Source organism: Balaenoptera acutorostrata, chromosome 3, assembly GCF_949987535.1.
Source record: "Balaenoptera acutorostrata chromosome 3, mBalAcu1.1, whole genome shotgun sequence".
NCBI classification, from domain to species: domain Eukaryota; kingdom Metazoa; phylum Chordata; class Mammalia; order Artiodactyla; family Balaenopteridae; genus Balaenoptera; species Balaenoptera acutorostrata.
Window position 1 is genome coordinate 37075147 of NC_080066.1, and position 16825 is coordinate 37091971.

The 16825-nt window shown below is 42.0% G+C and overlaps 1 protein-coding gene across 6 annotated transcripts in view; it reads right to left on the minus strand.

Moving 5' to 3' along the window:
* Positions 1 to 40: 40 nt before the first annotated feature.
* The window catches only part of PDE8A (phosphodiesterase 8A), a 155489-nt gene continuing 138704 nt past the window's right edge, over positions 41 to 16825 (minus strand). For all 6 annotated transcript variants that reach the window (XM_028161944.2, XM_057544240.1, XM_028161942.2 and 3 more), the window contains 2 exons: positions 2772 to 2901; positions 41 to 1685 (listed from right to left, as the gene is read on the minus strand). In XM_028161944.2, coding sequence (XP_028017745.2) covers positions 1579 to 1685; positions 2772 to 2901 — 237 coding nt within the window. In that variant the 3' untranslated portion in view covers positions 41 to 1578. The remainder of the gene's footprint in view (positions 1686 to 2771; positions 2902 to 16825) is intronic.

Consider the following 16825-nt stretch of genomic DNA (forward strand, 5'->3'; position numbering starts at 1 on the left):
TTTTAAGTAGTATAAAACTTCAAAGAAGAGGTGGCACATGTTGTCTTAAAAACAAATAGTTTAATTTCATTTTTATCTATCTAGAACAAAAAAACATACAAGTTTAAAAGGAAATGGCAAGCGCTTTGACATGTCATCATGTGTCATTTTTTATGGTACTACTTTTGTTAAAAATGTGAAGATACAGAACCTTTATAAATTTCAGGAAGCAAAATGCAGATGAAAACAGATTGGTTATAAAATGTCAATTCACTAAATACTGCATTTTCTCTGTTTTTATGGAGAATATTTCATAGAAACACTGTATAAAATAAGGCAGACTTTTGGAAATTCAATTATAAAATTTTAGGAAAAAAGTGTGAAGTCCTAGTTTCTTTCACTTTGGGGAGTCACCTGCAGAGCCCGTCAGACAACTAGAGCAGTTTCTGAGCTCTGGTTGCTGTACAGGAGCCCTTCTCGTTGAGTGCTTCTAGAATCAGACCCACCCACAAAACAGCTTTTCCCAATTAGCATCAATCAGAAAAGTTTAACATAACACAAATATTTCTATAGTGCAGTAAAAATGTGTCATTTTCTATTTTAAATTTGCATTATGAAAATGTCTGTACATGAAGTAATACATATTTAATGAAGATGAATCATGTAAATTTGGTCATGGCATTTAAAGGTGGCTTTGGCTTTGAAGTATTTTTAAATTCATAGAAAATATTGAACTTCTAATAAAATAAATAAAACATTTTAATAATTGATATTAATAATCAACTTCAAAATTTCTTTGTCTGCATTTTCTGTTCAATTTTAAAAGAGAAGTCATTGCACCTTATATGATGTGAAAAAAGATCCGATTGCCATTAGCTGTTCTTAAGTGCTGAACATAACTGAGAGAAACTGCAACAAGACACTCTGTCACTGGCAGGAAATCCATCACCATCCTTTGCAGGGGCAGTCCCGAGCTCAGAGCTCATTTTTTTTTTTTTTTTTTTTAAAGGTAGAGGAATGGGGACATTTTAAATTTATTTATTTATTTATTTATTTATTTTTGGCTGTGTTAGGTCTTCGTTTCTGTGCGAGGGCTTTCTCCAGTTGCGGCAAGCGGGGGCCACTCGTCATCGTGGTGCGCGGGCCTCTCACTGTCGCGGCCTCTCTTGTTGTGGAGCACAGGCTCCAGACGCGCAGGCTCAGTAGTTGTGGCTCAAGGGCCTAGTTGCTCCACGGCATGTGGGATCCTCCCAGACCAGGGCTCGAACCCGTGTCCCCTGCATTGGCAGGCAGATTCTCAACCACTGCGCCACCAGGGAAGCCCCACCGAGCTCATGTTTTAACGGACGTGAATGCAAACCGTCGTTCTCAAGTGACTTTCCGAAGAGCCCCCGCAGCAGGCCCAGGTACCTTGAGTGGACTAAGTCTCACTTTATGGCAATGGCATCAGATGGTGGCTACAGAAGGTTGCCGACGTCCCTGTGTGCTCTTACAGGCTCTGCAGACCAGGGGACGAAAGGACCAAGGAACTCTGACTGCCCTCAGGAATCCCAAGTGACTGGAGGGACACAGCGTCAGGGCCCCGGGCAGTGTCGCCCACTATTCAGGAGGTGGGCGGAGGCTGCGCAGCTTCATTTCGTCCAGTCCCTTCCAGTATTTAAAATTGTTGTCAAGATGCTGCATTAACTCAGGCAGGTCTACAAAGGCTGGAGAGAAAAGATGGCACTGTGATATACCCTTTCACAGCCTCAGTAAACTTAGACTTTGAGGCTTTCTAAGGAGAGAGCATTTTACGGAAGAGGGACAGATAGGAGTAGACAACTGCACAGTGCTCAGCAGACACAGCAAACCCAGCGGCCGGAATGAACTAAAGCCAAGTCCTGTGCTCAGTGCCAGCAGCTCCTCTGTAACCACCTGGTGAGCTGACAACTGGTAGATGAAGCAGAAGGGGGACTCATCTGCACACTCACCATTTGATCAGCACCTTTGGGCCCTGGGTGCCAGGAGCCAGGCCCTGACTGGCTCTCCTGGGTGTGTCTCCCTGCTCCCTGCCGCACCTCCACCCCCGGCCCTTTATACCGTCATCTTCCACCTGCAGCACAGCCCCTAGGGCCTGAGTGGGGAGCAAGTCATTTTACATACGAAGAAAATGGGGCCAGGAGAGGCCATGAATCTGGACTCAGGGAGCTGCGGAGCCTGCAGTCTGGCCCCAAAGCTGCAGCTCTTTCCACCATCTGAGCCCTTCCCCCACCTCCCAGCACCCTGAGATGGGGGTTCGTCTCCTGCCCATGGATCTGGACAGGGAGTATTAGTGGGGCCCCTTCCCTGAGAGTCCTTTACGTGACAGGCTCCTCTGCATGCACTTAAGGTTAAAGAAGAGGGACGTGTACCCGTCAGAGACCAGCCTGCTCTCGGGTTGGCTACCAAGTGAGGCGGGAGAAGCTGGGGAGCAGATGGCAAAAGGGCTCCCACAGAACGATGTGGGGTTTGGAGTCAACATAAGCGTTTCTGAATCCTGGGCTATCCACCACCGGCTGTGCCACCCCACGTTCACTCCTCTCATCTATGAACCTGGCACAACAACGTCTAGCCCCTGGGGCCAGGGGCAGTTGAGGAGGAAGAGTGCAGAGAGCACCCCGCCCTCATGGCCCTCAGTGTCAGCTCACTGCTTCTCCTCAGCCCTTCTTCAAAGTCTGAGCCCCCAAACATATTCTACAGTCAAAAACTACACTATGTACTACTTAACATGCAGTTCCCCATTACTGAGGAAAATATGCTCAAAGCGTTCTTACCGTCCCAAGCAGCAAACATGTCTGTGATGAAGTAGTCAATGAAAGAGATTTGGGATTTGGGGATGCTGCAGGTATTTCTGTCAAAAACTGGCATCACCACAGGCAAGTCCTGTCGCTTCTCTTCATCAGTCTGCAAAGCAGAAAATGCCAGAATTACGAGACTCCAGTATCTGGCTCCACTCCCCATCAGGAGCAACCCCTCTGCCAAAAGCCTCTCCTGGCAGCCCAGAGTGCTCGTGGGGAGAAGCCGATCACAGCACCAGCCAACAATCTGGACCTGCCATGTTGTCCCCGATGGGGACTGCTCTATGCCAGAGGCACCAAGGACACCCCAACCCAACCCACATTTTCAACACCTGGAAACCTCTTGCTGAAGCTCCTGAGGTAAGATTGCAAACAGTACCTGCAGTGCATGAGCACACTAGTCAGCTCAGCCATCCTCCCAGCCGGCAGGCGTTTCAAGGGCCTGATCCAGGGCGGCAATGGTGAGTGAGAAACAGCCCCTTTCACAGAGAAGGGACAAGTGGCTGCTTCTCATCTTGGGCCAAATTATTTTATTTGAAAAAGTTCTGAACATGCTTGAGGTAAAAAAGAGCTCTGGGATGAAGAGTTTTTATGTACTTTGATAAACGCTTCCAGAACATCTTCAGGATTCCAGAAAGATTTGTAAACTGAAAATATAATTAAGATCCTGGCAAGTATATCTTGAAAGATATAAAGGAGTTTCTTGTTCTTTTTATTCATAAGGTTGCTTTCATCAAAGGGTCCTGGAGAAAAGGATGAGGGGATGCCTGGAGGGTGACGATGAAGCAGCGGGTCTTCCTGGAACGAGGTGGGAACTCAGAGGGTTTGAGGGTGCGATTAGAATCACTGAGAGGTCCCTGCTGGAGCAGGCAACCAGGGCTGAGAGTTAAGCAGACGGTCACGCGAGGGGCAGGATGAGGGGGACTGAGTGTAAGACCGAGCAAGGCCGGGGCGGCCCTGGCTAGAAGGGCTGGAGCCATCCTCTGGCTCTGGAAGGCACAGCTGTCCTCAGAGGCACCTGGATCATTGTTCCTGATGGTCCAGGCAGGCTGCCCTATTGGGCCAGGCATAGTGAGAAGATGACAGAAGGGGTGGCGATCCTGGGATGAGATAACTTTTTGACCAGTCGTGGCCTGTGGAGGGCCGGTCAGTGAGAGCAAGGGCTGAGGACAGGAGGTATGTGGTGTGCTCGGCCATCTGCCAGAAGCTCTGGTGGCTGAGCTCTGTGGGCCATCTGAGGCTGTGGGAGAGTGGAGGGCACTTCTTGAGTGGCCAACACTGGGACAAGAATTCAGATGTTCAGCAAGACCAAAAGAAAACCTACTCTTGGGGCTGAGGGCCTGTCCCTCCAACTCTTACCCCTGTAACTGTTCCCACAGGGCAAACTGGGCCAGTCCCCTTTGTTGTTCTTGACAACTGGCCAGGAGCTGCCTCCCCTGTTCCGTTCCACTTCTATTCTGCTGTCTTTGCCGAGGCCTGGCAATCACCAGCAGGGCCGCAGGGACTGGTTAGAAGTCACCTTGCCCTGCACAAAGGTGGATGCATCCGAGGCCCGAGCCACTGGAAGAACTGGGCCCCACAGCTAACGGCAGGTGACTTTCCCTGGAATTGACAATGACTCACTGCAGCTCTCAACATGGAATCTCCACTTGAGGGCAGCAGGTAACCTTTGGGGGTTTTCCTAGGAGGGACTGTACCTAGCACCGTGCTGCAGAGATGGACTTATGTTAGGTGGGTGTTGAGGGTGCTGGGGACGGGGCTAAGAAAGAGGCCTGTGCTCCCTGTGTTCAGGTGGATGGTGCTGGACTATGGGTCAGGGCAGAAGCCAGCAGTAAGAGCCCCTGCTGCTCCAGGCCAGAGAGCCAAGTCGCACACGCCTGACTAGGATTGTACAGGCCAGGGAGCCCTGAGAGGCAGGGCAGAGGCTATCTACAGCAGTTGTCCGGCCAGGAGCACACTCCAGGAGGTGTGGAAGGTAGGGTGAGGGTGCTCTGGGAAGAGACTAAGTAGGGAATATTGACAAGTCTTGGCCTCTGCTGGCTGGTGAAGCCTCTGCTGTCAGGCCACAGGCTGGCAGCCCCGTCCCCCAGTGCCGTCGCAGAAAACTGCTGGGTTAGCTCTGCATGACTCTCTGCCCTGGTGTGTATGGGAAGGGGCGGAGGGTGCAGGAATAGCCTCAGGTTCACAGCCCACTGGCCTGTCTGGCTCAGAGAGCAGTACCACAGGGTGGGTGCTCTCCTGGCACTGCCCCCTGGTCGTGCTGGATAATGAACCAGCTCTCTTGGGAAAGCCATAGCAGAGGCTCACTGAGCTCAGCAGTTCATGGCTCCAGAGGCTTTTCTGTTGGTGCTGCACTCTAGGCCTGCCCTCCCCTCCACATGGAAGCAGCTGACTTGTTGAAGGTCAATGAAAATGCTCATGCTTGTATTTCTTCTCTTTGGCCCAATGTGAGAGGTACATGGAGCTTCTCAGGCCCTTATTCTCTTTTGAAGACCACTGTTTGCCAATGAGGTGCTCCGCGCCCATGCCCCACTTCTAGGCCACCAATGAGATCTCCATGCCTGGGAGACAGTCAAAGATTCTACAGTAACCAAGTGACTCTCCAATCAAGAAAAAGTCGTTTTCAAAATGGTAGGAAGTGTCATGGTATTTTTACTCACCCTTGCCCGACTCCTCCCTAGCACAGTCTTGGTCTGGATGAGACAGCAGCCCAGCTCTCAACTGTTTAAATCGAACTGGAAGGAGTGTAGAGCTGACCTTATTTGCAACATTCTAACCTGTCTGGAGTTTGTCTAAAGGACTAGCCTCTATTTCACCTAATCCAGCTCTCAGGTGGAAAAGCAATGGTTACTGACTGGGAAAGCTGCATGGAGATGACAGACACACAGATGCCTGGGGTAAGAGATTACAGGTGGAGACAAACAAATGCACCATTTAAGGCCCCAAGGAAAAGCCTCTCGGGGAAATTAAGATATTCAAAAGCAGCTGTATATAGAGGGGAAATGTCTCAGGCAAGACATGCTCAGAAAAGACCTGAAGAGACCGTAAGCTTTCATGTTGGGCTAATCCCAAGACTCAGAACATGCCCAGATAATTAGCGAAAGACTTTCCTGGCACAGAGCCAAAGTGCAAAGACTGGGAGAGGTGGCTGTTTTTTCAAATGTCCAATTTTCAACAACAAAAAAAATCACAAGGCCAAAGAAACAGAAAAACATAACCCATTCAAAAGAAGAAAATAAATTGGCAGAAGCCATCCCTAAAGAGGTACCCGCAATGATTTATTAAAGACTTTAAAACAACTATCTTAAACATGCACTAGTGCTAAAAGAAAACATGGATTAAATGCTAAAGGATAAAGGAAATCAGGAAAATGATATATGAACAAAATGAGAGTATCAATAAAGAGACAGAAATTATAAAGAAGAGCCGAATAACAATTCTGGAGCTGAAAAACACAAAAAGTGAATTGAAAAATTCACTAGAGGGGTTCAACAACAGATCTGAGCAGGCAGAAGAAAGAATCAATAAATTTGAAGATAGGACATTTGAAATTATCAAGTCTGAAGAGGAGAAAGAAAAATAAATAAAAGTGACAATACCCTAAGTAATTTACAGGACAACCTCAAACAGACAAATACATGCATTATCAGAGTGTAGGAAAGAGAAAAGAGAAAAAAAAAAAAGGAGCAGAGATTATTTGAAGAAATAATAGCCCACTGGGCATATACCCAGAGAAAACCATAATTCAAAAAGACACATGCACCCCAATGTTCACTGCAGCACTATTTACAATAGCCAGGTCATGGAAGCAACCTAAATGCCCATTGACAGACGAATGAATAAAGAAGATGTGGTACATATATACAATGGAATATTACTCAGCCATAAAAAGGAACGAAATTGGGTCATTTGCAGAGACGTGGATGGACCTAGAGACTGTCATACAGAGTGAAGTAAGTCAGAAAGAGAAAAACAAATATCATATGTTAACGCATATATGTGGAATCTAGAAAAATGGTACAGATGAACCAGTTTGCAAGGCAGAAATAGAGACACAGATGTAGAGAACAAACATATGGATACCAAGGGGGGAAAGCGGGGGCGTGGATGGTGGTGGTGGGATGAACTGGGAGATTGGGATTGACCATATATACACCAATACGTATAAAATAGATAACTGATAAGAACCTGTTTTATAAAAAAAAAAAAAATTCAAAAAAAGAGGAAGAAATAATAGCCCGTAACTGCCATAATTTGAAGAAAAACACAAATCTACAAATCCAAGAAGGTAAACAACTCCAAGTAGGATAAACCCCAAAACAACCATACTGAAACACATTATAACCAAACTGTCAAAAGCCAAGACAAAGTGAGAATCTTGAAAGCAGCAAGAGGAAAATGACTCATCACATACACATGAGAAGACAGTCTCAATAAGATGATCAGCTGATTTCTCAGCAGAAACCTTGGAGGCCAGTAGGCACTGGGATAATTACATAAGGGGCTAAAAGAAAAAAACCTGTCAACCCAGAATTCTATATCTGGCAGAACGGTCCTTCAAAAATGAGGAAGAAATGAAAGACATTCCCAGATAAACAAAAGCAGAGAAAATTCATTACCACTAGATCTAGCCTACAAGAAATGATAAAGGGAGTCTTTTCAGGTTGAAATGAAAGGAAGCTAGATGGCAACTTAAAGTCATATAAAGATATAAAGATCTCCAGTAAAGGTAAATACATAGCACATATGAAAAAGAGTATTATTGCAATTTTGGCTTGAAATTCCACTTTTTATTTTCTACAGGATTTAAAAGACAAGTGCATAAAAATTACAAATCTGTGTTAATAGGCACACAATATATAAACACATTATTTGTGACATCAAGAACAAAGTGGGGGACTTCCTTGGTGGCGCAGTAGTTAAGAATCCGCCTGCCAATGCAGAGGGCATGGGTTCGAGCCCTTGGTCTGGGAAGATCACACATGCCGCGGAGCAACTAAGCCTGTGCACCACAACTACTGAGTCTGCACTCTAGAGCCCTTGAGCCACAACTACTGAACCTGTGTGCCACAACTACTGAAGGCCACGCACCTAGAGCCCATGCTCTGCAACGAGACGCCACCGCAATGAGAAGACCAAGCACCACAATGAAGAGTAGCTCCCGCTCACCGCAACTACAGAAAGCCCATACCCAGTGACGAAAATCCAATGCAGCCAAAAAATAAATTTATTAAAAAAAGAAAAGAAAGTGGGGTGGAGAAACAGAGCTGTATAGGAGTTTGTGTATACAACTGAAATATAGGTTGGTATCAACTTAAACTGCTAGAACTTCAGGATGTTATAATGTAATTTCTATGGTAACCGTACAAAAAGTAACCCATAGAATATCTGCAAAGGAAATGAGAAGTGGATCAAACATGGTGCTACAAAAAAATCAAACACAAAGGCGGTAATGGAAAAAATGAGGGACAAAAAAGCTATAAGACATGCCTAAGACAAAGTGGCAAAAGTATGTCCTTCTCTGTCAGTAATTATTTTAAATGTAAATGTATTAAACTCCCCAATCAAAAGGCACAGCTGGCAGAATGGATAAAAACACATGACCCAACTATATTTTGTCTACAAAAACTCACATTAGATACCAGGACATAGGTTGAAAGTGAAAGGATGGAAAAAGATATTCCATGCAGATAACCAAAAGAAAGCTGAGGTGGCTTTGTTAATATCAGACAAAAAAGACTTTAAGTCAAAAATGGTTCCAAGAGACAAAGGACATTATTAATAAATGGGGCAATTCACCAAGAAGATTTAACAATTATAAGCACATATGCACCAATTGGAGTTCCAAAATGTATGAAGAAAACATTGACAGAATTGAAGGGAGAAACAGACACTTCTACAATAATAGTTGGAGACTTCAATAACACGCTTTGAATAATGGACAGAACAGCCAGATCAATAAGGAATTAAGGACTTGAACAACACTGTTAACCAACTGGACCCAACAGACATAGAGAACATTCACCCAAAAACAGAATACGTATTTTTCTCAAGTGCAAATGGAACATTCTCCAGGATAGAATATATGTTAGGCCATAAAACAAGTCAATGAATTTTAAAAGATCAAAATCATACAAAGTACCTTTTCCAATAACAGTGTAATGAAACTGGAAATCAACAACAGAAAGTAAACTGAAAGTGGAAATTAAACAATACACTCTCAACCAAAGGGTCAAAGAAGAAATCACAAGGGAAATTTTAAGATACCTAGAGACAAATAAAAATGAAAACACAACATATGGAAAGGTATGGAATGCAGTAAAAGCAGTGCTAAGAGGGACATTTATAGCTGTAAATGCCTATGTTAAAAAAGAAGAGGGGCTTCCCTGGTGGCGCAGTGGTTGAGAGTCTGCCTGCCAATGCAGGGGACACGGGTTCGAGCCCTGTACTGGGAAGATCCCACATGCCATGGAGCAACTAGGCCCGTGAGCCACAATTGCTGAGCCTGCGCGTCTGGAGCCTGTGCTCCGCAACAGGAGAGGCCGCGATAGTGAGAGGCCCGTGCACCGCGATGAAGAGTGGCCCCACTTGCCGCAACTAGAGAAAGCCCTCGCACAGAAACGAAGACCCAACACAGCCATAAATAAATAAATAAATAAATAAATAAATAAACCCAAAAGTTTAAAAAAAAAAAAAAAAGAAGAAAGCTCTTAAATCAACAACCTAACTTTAGATCTTAAGGAACTAGAAAAAGAACAAACTAAACCCTAAGCTAGCAAAAGGAAGGAACTAATAGACTAGAGCAGAGATAAGAAAAATGGAGAATAGAAAAATAGAGAAAATCAACAAAACCAAAAGTTGGTTCCTTGAAAAGATCAACAAAATTGAAAAAACTTTAGCTAGATTGACTAAGAAAAAAGAAAGACTCCAATTATTGAAATCGGAAATGGAAGTAGGGACATTACTATTGATTTTACAAAAATAAAAGGATTATAAGGAAGTGCCATGAGCAACTGTATGCCAACAAACTGGATAACCTAGATGAAATGTACAAATTCCTACCCACACAACCTACTAAGGCTCAATTATGAAGAAAGAGAGAATCTGAATAGACCTGTAACTAGTAAGGATATTCAGTTAGTAATAAAAAACCTCCCAACAAAGAAAAGCTCAGGACCAGATGGCTTCACCTGTGAATTCTACCAAGCTCTTCAATACAATTAACACCAATCCTTCTCAAACACTTCCAAAAATTTGAAGAGAATACTTCCTACCTCAATCAATGAGGCCAGCATTGCTCAGATACCAAAGCCTAACAAAGACACAAGAAAACTACAGACTGATATCCCTTATGAATACTGATGCAAAAACCCTCAACAAAATACTAGCAAACAATCCAGTGGCATATTAAAGGATCATACACCATGACCAAGTGGGATTTTAGTCCTGCAATATAAGGATGATTCAGCATCTGAAATCAATTGATGTAATACACTACATTAAAAGAGTGAAAGAAAAAACCATGATCATCTAAAATGGTAATTTTGTTTTACCACAGTAAAACAAACAAAACCTTTGATAAACTGCTTCCCAAGGTGACGATGATTTTACAAATCATCACTGTGTGATAAGCATTTTACACATTTTACACTGATGAATAAATTTGTTGCTCCATATCTTCACAAACATTTTGTTGTCAGTCTTTTTAATTTTTAGCCATCCTAGTGGATGTGTAGTGGTATTTCATTGTTGTTTTAATTTGCATTTCCCTGATTACTAATGATGTTCAGCACATTTTCATATATCTTTTGTGAAGTGTCTGTTAAAATATTTGGTAGGGGGACTTCCCTGGTGGCGCAGTGGTTAAGAATCCGCCTGCCAATGCAGGAGACATGGGTTCGAGCCCTGGTCTGGGAAGATTCCCACATGCCGCGGAGCAACTAAGCCCGTGAGCCACAACTACTGAGCCCTCGTGCCACAACTACTGAAGCCGCACACCTAGAGCCTGTGCTCCGCAACAAAGAAGCCACCCCAGAAGAGTAGTTCCGGCTCGCTGCAATTAGAGAAAGCCCCCGTGCAGCAACGAAGACCCAACACAGCCAAAAATAAATAAATAAATAAATAAATAAATTTATAAAAAAAAAAAATTTGGTATTTTTGGACTTCCTTGGTGGCACAGTGGTTAAGAATCCACCTGCCAATGCAGGAGACATGGGTTCGAGCCCTGGTCTGGGAAGATCCCACATGCTGTGGAGCAACTAAGCCCGTGCGCCACAACTACTGAGCCTGTGCTCTAGGGCCCATAAGCCACAACTACTGAGCCCATGTGCCACAACTAACTGAAGGCTGCATGCCTAGAGCCCGTGATCTGCAACAAGAAGCTACTGCAATGAGAAGCCCGCGTACCACAGTGAAGAGTAGCCCCCACTCGCCACAACTAGAGAAAGCCCACGTGCAGCAACAAAGACCCAGCACAGCCATAAATAAATAAATAAATAAATGATCGTTTTTAAAAATTGGTATTTTTTTTTAATTTATAGTAATATTACTTTTATTTTAAAAAATATGTTGCAAAATATTTTCTTCAAGTACTCTTTTTTTTTTTTTTTTTTTTTGATCACAAAAAGCAAATGTCAGAAGTTTATTATATACACACAGATGCGATTTTAAGAATCTGCTCTATGGGCCTCCCAGGCTTTATTCTTTTTTTTTTTTTTTTTTTCCTCAAACTTCTTTATTGAAGTATAATTGCCTTACAATAGTGTGTTAGCATCTGCTTTATAACAAAGTGAATCAGTTATACATATACAATATGTTCCCATTTCTCTTCCCTCTTGCATCTCCCTCCCTCCCACCCTCCCCATCCCACCCCTCTAGGTGGTCACAAAGCACCGAGCTGATCTCCCTGTGCTATACGGCTGCTTCCCACTAGCTATCTATTTTACATTTGGTAGTGTATATATGTCCATGACACTCTCTTACCCTGTCACATCTCACCCCACCCCCTCCCCATATCCTCAAGTCCATTCTCTAGTAGGTCCGTGTCTTTATTCCCGTCTTGCCACTAGGTTCTTCATGGCCTTTTTTTTTTTTTTCCCCTTAGATTCCATATATATGTGTTAGCATACTGTATTTGTTTTTCTCTTTCTGACTTACTTCACTCGGTATGACAGACTCTAACTCCATCCACCTCATTACAAATACCTCCATTTCATTTCTTTTTATGGCTGAGTAATATTCCATTGTATATATGTGCCACATCTTCTTTATCCATTCATCTGTCGATGGACACTTAGGTTGCTTCCATGTCCTGGCTATTGTAAATAGAGCTGCAATGAACATTTTGGTACATGACTCTTTTTGACCTATGGTTTTCTCAGGGTATATGCCCAGTAGTGGGATTGCTGGGTCGTATGGTAGTTCTATTTTTAGTTTTGTAAGGAACCTCCATACTGTTCTCCATAGTGGCTGTATCAATTTACATTCCCACCAACAGTGCAAGAGTGTTCCCTTTCCTCCACACCCTCTCCAGCATTTACTGTTTCTAGATTTTTTGATGATGGCCATTCTGACCGGTGTGAGATGATATCTCATTGTAGTTTTGATTTGCATTTCTCTAATGATTAATGATGTTGAGCATTCTTTCATGTGTCTGTAGGCCATCTGTATATCTTCTTTGGAGAAATGTCTATTTAGATCTTCTGCCCATTTTTGGATTGGGTTGTTCGTTTTTTTGTTATTGAGCTGCATGAGCTGCTTGTAAATCTTGGAGATTAATCCTTTGTCAGTTGCTTCATTTGCAAATATTTTCTCCCATTCTGAGGGTTGTCTTTTGGTCTTGTTTATGGTTTCCTTTGCTGTGCAAAAGCTTTTCAGTTTCATTAGGTCCCATTTGTTTATTTGTGTTCTTATTTCCATTTCTCTGGGAGCTGGGTCAAAAAGAATCTTGCTGTGATGTATGTCATAGAGTGTTCTGCCTATGTTTTCCTCTAAGAGTTTGATAGTGTCTGCCCTTACACTTAGGTCTTTAATCCATTTTGAGTTTATTTTTGTGCATGGTGTCAGGGAGTGTTCTAATTTCATACTTTTACATGTTCCTGTCCAATTTTCCCAGCACCACTTATTGAAGAGGCTGTCTTTTCTCCACTGTATATGCTTGCCTCCTTTATCAAAGATAAGTTGACCATATGTGTGTGGGTTTATCTCTGGGCTTTCTATCCTGTTCCATTGATCTATATTTCTGTTTTTGTGCCAATACCAAACTGTCTTGATTACTGAAGCTTTGTAATATAGTCTGAAGTCAGGGAGCCTGATTCCCCCAGCTCCATTTTTCGTTCTCAAGATTGCTTTGGCTATTCGGGGTCTTTTGTGTTTCCATACAAATTGTGAAATTTTTTGTTCTAGTTCTGTGAAAAATGCCAGTGGTAGTTTGATAGGGATTGCATTGAATCTGTAGATTGCTTTGGGTAGTAGAGACATTTTCACAATGTTGATTCTTCCAATCCAGGAACATGGTATATCTCTCCATCTATTTGTATCATCTTTAATTTCTTTCATCAGTGTCTTATAATTTTCTGCATACAGGTCTTTTGTCTCCTTAGGTAGGTTTATTCCTAGATATTTTATTCTTTTTGTTGCAATGGTAAATGGGAGTGTTTTCTTAATTTCACTTTCAGATTTTTCGTCATTAGTGTATAGAAATGCAAGAGATTTCTGTGCATTAATTTTGTATCCTGCTACTTTACCAAATTCATTGATTAGCTCTAGGAGTTTTCTGGTAGCCTCTTTAGGATTCTCTATGTATAGTATCATGTCATCTGCAAATAGTGACAGCTTTACTTCTTCTTTTCCGATTTGGATTCCTTTTATTTCTTTGTCTTCTCTGATTGCTGTGGCTAACACTTCCAAAACTATGTTGAATAATAGTGGTGAGAGTGGGCAACCTTGTCTTGTTCCTGATCTTAGTGGAAATGGTTTCAGTTTTTCACCATTGAGGACAATGTTGGCTGTGGGTTTGTCATATATGGCCTTTATTATGTTGAGGAAAGTTCCCTCTATGCCTACTTTCTGCAGGGCTTTTATCATAAATGGGTGTTGAATTTTGTCAAAAGCTTTCTCTGCATCTATTGAGATGATCATATGGTTTTTCTCCTTCAATTTGTTAATATGGTGTATCACATTGATTGATTTGCGTATATTGAAGAATCCTTGCATTCCTGGGATAAACCCCACTTGATCATGGTGTATGATCCTTTTAATGTGCTGTTGGATTCTGTTTGCTAGTATTTTGTTGAGGATTTTTGCATCTATGTTCATCAGTGATATTGGCCTGTAGTTTTCTTTCTTTGTGACATCTTTGTCTGGTTTTGGTATCAGGGTGATGGTGGCCTCGTAGAATGAGTTTGGGAGTGTTCCTCCCTCTGCAATATTTTGGAAGAGTTTGAGAAGGATAGGTGTTAGCTCTTCTCTAAATGTTTGATAGAATTCGCCTGTGAAGCCATCTGGTCCTGGGCTTTTGTTTGTTGGAAGGTTTTTAATCACAGTTTCAATTTCAGTGCTTGTGATTGGTCTGTTCATATTTTCTATTTCTTCCTGGTTCAGTCTCGGCAGTTTGTGCATTTCTAAGAATCTGTCCATTTCTTCCAGGTTGTCCATTTTATTGGCATAGAGTTGCTTGTAGTAATCTCTCATGATCTTTTGTATTTCTGCAGTGTCAGTGGTTACTTCTCCTTTTTCATTTCTAATTCTATTGATCTGAGTCTTCTCCCTTTTTCTCTTGATGAGTCTGGCTAATGGTTTATCAATTTTGTTTATCTTCTCAAAGAACCAGCTTTTAGTTTCATTGATTTTTGCTATTGTTTCCTTCATTTCTTTTTCATTTATTTCTGACCTGATCTTTATAATTTCTTTCCTTCTGCTGGCTTTGGGGTTTTTTTGTTCTTCTTTCTCTAATTGCTTTAGGTGCAAGGTTAGGTTGTTTATTCGAGATGTTTCCTGTTTCTTGAGGTAGGCTTGTATTGCTATAAACTTCCCTCTTAGCACTGCTTTTGCTGTGTCCCATAGGTTTTGGGTCGTCGTGTCTCCATTGTCATTTGTTTCTAGGTATTTTTTGATTTCCCCTTTGATTTCTTCAGTAATCACTTCGTTATTAAGTAATGTATTGTGTAGCCTCCATGTGTTTGTATTTTTTACAGATCTTTTCCTGTAATTGATATCTAGTCTCATAGCGTTGTGGTCGGAAAAGATACTTGATACGATTTCAATTTTCTTAAATTGACCTAGGCTTGATTTGTGACCCAAGATATGATCTATCCTGGAGAATGTTCCATGAGCACTTGAGAAAAATGTGTATTCTGTTGTTTTTGGGTGGAATGTCCTATAAATATCAATTAAGTCCATCTTGTTTAATGTATCATTTAAAGCTTGTGTTTCCTTATTTATTTTCATTTTGGATGATCTGTCCATTGGTGAAAGTGGGGTGTTAAAGTTCCCTACTATGATTGTGTTACTGTCGATTTCCCCTTTTATGGCTGTTAGTATTTCCCTTATGTATTGAGGTGCTCCTATGTTGGGTGCATAAATATTTACAATTGTTATACCTTCTTCTTGGATCAATCCCTTGATCATTATATAGTGTCCTTCTTTGTCTCTTGTAATAGTCTTTATTTTAAAGTCCATTTTGTCTGATATGAGAATTGCTACTCCAGCTTTCTTTTGATTTCCATTTGCATGGAATATCTTTTTCCATCCCCTCACTTTCAGTCTGTATGTGTCCCTAGGTCTGAAGTGGGTCTCTTGTAGACAGCATATGTATGGGTCTTGTTTTTGTATCCATTCAGCCAGCCTGTGTCTTTTGGTGGGAGCATTTAATCCATTTACATTCAAGGTAATTATCGATATGTATGTTCCTATTCCCATTTTCTTAAATGTATTGGGTTTGTTATTGTAGGTGTTTTCCTTCTCTTGTGTTTCTTGCCTAGAGAAGTTCCTTTAGCATTTGTTGTAAAGCTGGTTTGGTGGTGCTGAACTCTCTCAGCTTTTGCTTGTCTGTAAAGGTTTTAATTTCTCCATCGAATCTGAATGAGATCCTTGCTGGGTAGAGTAATCTTGGTTGTAGGTTTTTCTCCTTCATGACTTTAAGTATATCCTGCCACTCCCTTCTGGCTTGCAGAGTTTCTGCTGAGAGATCAGATGTTAACCTTATGGGGATTCCCTTGTGTGTTATTTGTTTTTTTTCCCTTGCTGCCTTTAATATGTTTTCCTTATATTTAATTTTTGACAGTTTGATTAATATGTGTCTTGGCGTGTTCCTCCTTGGGTTTATCCTGTATGGGACTCTCTGTGCTTCCAGGACTTGATTAACTATTTCCTTTCCCATATTAGGGAAGTTTTCAACTATAATCTCTTCAAAAATTTTCTCAGTCCCTTTCTTTTTCTCTTCTTCTTCTGGTACCCCTATAATTCGAATGTTGGCACGTTTAATGTTGTCCCAGAGGTCCCTGAGACTGTCCTCAGTTCTTTTCATTCTTTTTCCTTTATCCTGCTCTGTAGTAGTTATTTCCACCATTTTATCTTCCAGGTCACTTATCCTTTCTTCTGCCTCAGTTATTCTACTATTGATCCCATCTAGAGTATTTTTAATTTCATTTATTGTGTTTTTCATCATTGCTTGGTTCCTCTTTAGTTCTTCTACATCCTTGTTAAATGTTTCTTGCATTTTGTCTATTCTATTTCCAAGATTTTGGATCATCCTTACTATCATTATTCTGAATTCTTTTTCAGGTAGACTACCTATTTCCTCTTCATTTGTTAAGTCCAGTGTGTTTTGAGCCTGCTCCTTCATCTGCTGTGTGTTTTTCTGTCGTCTCATTTTGCCTATCTTACTGTGTTTGGGGTCTCCTTTTCACAGGCTGCAGGTTCGTAGTTCCCGTTGTTTTTGGTATCTGTCCCCAGTGGCTAAGGTTGGTTCAGTGGGTTGTGTAGGCTTCCTGGTGGAGGGAACTAGTGCCTGAGTTCTGGTGGATGAGGCT